The sequence below is a fragment of the Centroberyx gerrardi genome, chromosome 3, assembly GCF_048128805.1.
Source record: "Centroberyx gerrardi isolate f3 chromosome 3, fCenGer3.hap1.cur.20231027, whole genome shotgun sequence".
NCBI lineage: Eukaryota > Metazoa > Chordata > Actinopteri > Beryciformes > Berycidae > Centroberyx > Centroberyx gerrardi.
The window spans coordinates 16,073,246-16,076,522 of record NC_135999.1 but is presented as its reverse complement, the minus strand read 5'-3'; the positions used below and the strand labels follow the sequence as shown (position 1 = coordinate 16,076,522).

The window sequence follows — 3,277 nt, the reverse complement described above, 5'->3', positions numbered from 1 at the left end:
GCATTACTGTATATGAATAAATTATTTTTGACTAAAATGTTAACTGGAATGTTATAATTCCAAGGTCATGATGTGACTCCAGGATGAGATAGTAACATAGTAGCTGCACTTCCAATTCTGAGTTTGATCGTTTAGGAGAGAGAGAAGAAAAGGCCTTATTTTTAAAGTAACAGCATTCAAATAGCAAAAGTACACTGTAAAAACAACTATACAGCCAGCATGTATTTTCTCTCTAACATTGTCTCTATCCAAAAATAAAACTATACAGGCAGTACATTATTTTGATATCTTTGCCGATATCTTTTATTAAGTGAAAATAGAAGGCAAAGGGTTTGGGGGAATTTGATGTGTGTGTAGATGTGTGAGCACAGATGTGAAGGGGCTCAGGTTCTTCGCTTGAAGAATTGGAGGAATTTTCTGAAGTCCTGGTTAGAGGTGGACTCCATCTTCTCCTTCTTCTGCTTCTCCTTGCGGTCGGAGTCAGGGCGTCGATGAGTCGTCGTAGCCAGCTTTGGCTTCTTCTTCAAAATGTCAGCCATGCCCCTCTCCGGGTCAGCAAGCTTGGCCATCAAGTTCTTCTCTGCCTTGTCCCACGCTTGCTCCCTCTCCTCCAGGACCCAATGGGTCTCATTTTGGGTCCTGAGGAGAGCGGTCTTCTCCTCCTGCCAATGGAGGAGGAGGCTCTCCAGCTGCTGCTCAGCCAGCATGAGGGAGGCCATGATTTCGTCTTTTTTGCCACTTCCCTCCTTCTCCTGAGCCTGCTGGGAGGCCCGGCACTTCTCCAACGCTTTCTCTTTCTCCTTTTGGAGAGTCTCCTCCAGCTCCTCTTTTTTGTAGACTGCCTCCTCCTCGATGATGTTGTTGTCCATGAGTTTAAGCTGCAGGCCCAGGATGGTAGCGTGACTTTTGTCTGCAACCTGGGAGCTCAGCTGCTTCTCCCTGTGGAGCATTTCATTTAGCTGCTCCATTTCTTTGTTAAGCGCCTCCTGCTCCACCTCAAAGGCCTTGATTTCATCAGCCTGCTGCTGTGCCTCATTTTTAGCTTCCTGCAGCTCAACCTGCAGCTCTGGGATAGTTTTCTCCAGCTCATCACCATTGGTCTGGATGGCCCGCTGCTGCAGCATATTCTTGCAGACCCCGGCTCGGGCTCAGGCCAGCACAGACTTGCTCTCTTCTTCAGGCTCTTTCCAAAAACCAAAGATTTGCCATCTTATATGAAACAGCTTCAGTATTTAAACTTCCCACTCTGACAGTTAGACCGACTTGTTGCCATAAACAAAGTTCTTAACTCAAGATTAGCCAAGGGGGAGGGGCTAACTTTCCTACCTCAAAATAAGTCAGTCGTAATATTTAAGTAACTTAAATTTAGATTTTCAGGTTGGATTAGACTAATTAAGACTGTATATATAGTCTGTATATATATATATATGTATGTATATACTGTATATCATCCCTTATCTCCATAATGTTGCTAGATGGATATTTAGCAGCCAAATCATCAATACAGTCAACATTGAAATAATATTAAACACTTTGAAAACCCACAAAATCACCAGATGTAATAAAAATGCTGTAACTTTTTGTCACTGTTGTCTGAAGGCAGTACAGCAGCCTTTCTTAAAGGTGACACCTTAGAGGAGAAGGGGGACATTTTTATCAAATGTGATGTTTTTCATGTGCTCAAAAGGTGATTAACATTATATTGTATTTTCTAGATACCGTCCTGTATATCCTGTAGGCTATGTCTTGTTTAATTGGGAAAATATTGAGGAAATTGTGTAAGTCTGCAACTAAATAATGAATTTCATTAGATTAATAGAAAATAACTGACTTCTTGTCCATTGCTCAAACTGATCTCCATCTCCATCTTTTCACAGATTGACTTATGGGGACTGTTAGCAATGGATACTGCAAGTCAGCTAAACATGACTCAGATGGAAGATTCTAAACTTGAAGTTGAATCCTCCAACTGCTGCTCGGCTGCAACCCCAACTCAATATGACAACTTTCTGAATCTAGAGGACAGTACAAAGCTGGTGGGCGTGCAAGTTGTCCTCATCCTGGCTTACAGCACGATCATATTGTTTGGAGTCATTGGAAACTCCTTGGTGATATATGTAGTCTACAAGTTCAAGAATCTACGGACTGTAACCAACTTCTTCATCGTCAACTTAGCCGTGGCGGACTTGCTGGTGAATACTCTGTGTTTACCCTTCACTCTGATCTACACTCTGTACGGGGAGTGGAAGTTTGGGCAGGTGCTGTGCTTCACGCTGCCGTGCGCCCAAGGCATGGCCGTGCACGTGTCCACCATCACGCTCAACATCATCGCGCTGGACCGCCACCGGAGCATCGTCTACCACCTGGAGACCAAGATGTCCAAATACATGTGCGCCGCGGTCATCGTCGTCACGTGGGCCGTCAGCGCCCTCCTGGCCAGCCCGCTCGCCATCTTCAGGGAGTATGGGACCTTTGACCTCTCACCGGACGAGTCCATCCAGGTGTGCACGGAGAAGTGGCCGGGAAGCAGCACGAACGGAAGCATCTACAGTATTTCCATGCTGCTGCTTCAGTACGGCCTGCCTCTGGCCATCAACTCCTTCGCCTACATCCGCATCTGGAGTAAACTGAAGAACCAGATGAGCCCCGGAGTTCGGAATGACCGGCACCGGCGCAGGAAGAAAACCACCAAGATGCTGGTGACCGTGGTGGTGGTGTTTGCCGTCAGCTGGCTGCCGTTCCACGCCTTCCAGTTGGCAGTAGACATAGACAGCAGCGTTCTAGATATGAAAGACTTCAAATTGCTTTTCACCGCGTTCCATGTCGTGGCCATGTGCTCCACGTTCGTCAATCCGATCCTGTACGGGTGGATGAACAACAATTACAGGACGGCCTTTCTGTCTGTGTGCAAGTGTAACCGGCCCTTCAGTCTGAGGTCAAGAGGTGCCAAGAGCAGGCAGGCGCAAGACATGGCTTGCACAGATTTCAAAGCCACAAATCTCTAAATCATTATCAAATCACAGTCAAAGAAGAATCATGAATCATTTGCAAAAAATGTGTACTTTGTGTTCTGTTTTGTGCAGATGTTTTGCCTTATAGAGCTATCTCCATTCATCCATCTATGTATGAATATTTAATTAGGTTAATGGCGTAATGCAATGTATTTGTTTTGAATTAATTATTCAGGATTTGGTAAAAATCTGTAGCCTATAGAAGTACAAGTCAGAAGGCAGCATTGTTGACAGTATTATGTTTTTAATATTCATAAGTGCAGTGT

At 44.9% G+C, this 3,277-nt stretch overlaps 1 protein-coding gene across 1 annotated transcript; it reads left to right on the top strand.

Moving 5' to 3' along the window:
- The first annotated feature begins 1,889 nt into the window (after nucleotides 1–1,889).
- npy2r (neuropeptide Y receptor Y2) lies at nucleotides 1,890–3,005 on the top strand. The gene has a single exon (XM_071914466.2). The coding sequence runs from the start codon at nucleotides 1,902–1,904 to the stop codon at nucleotides 3,003–3,005; it is 1,104 nt and encodes a 367-aa protein (XP_071770567.1). The 5' UTR covers nucleotides 1,890–1,901.
- Nucleotides 3,006–3,277: the final 272 nt, after the last annotated feature.

Bases quoted from the DNA above. Each gene is read 5' to 3' on its own strand.
- npy2r (XM_071914466.2), top strand. From the start codon at position 1,902: ATGGATACTGCAAGTCAGCTAAACATGACTCAGATGGAAGATTCTAAA.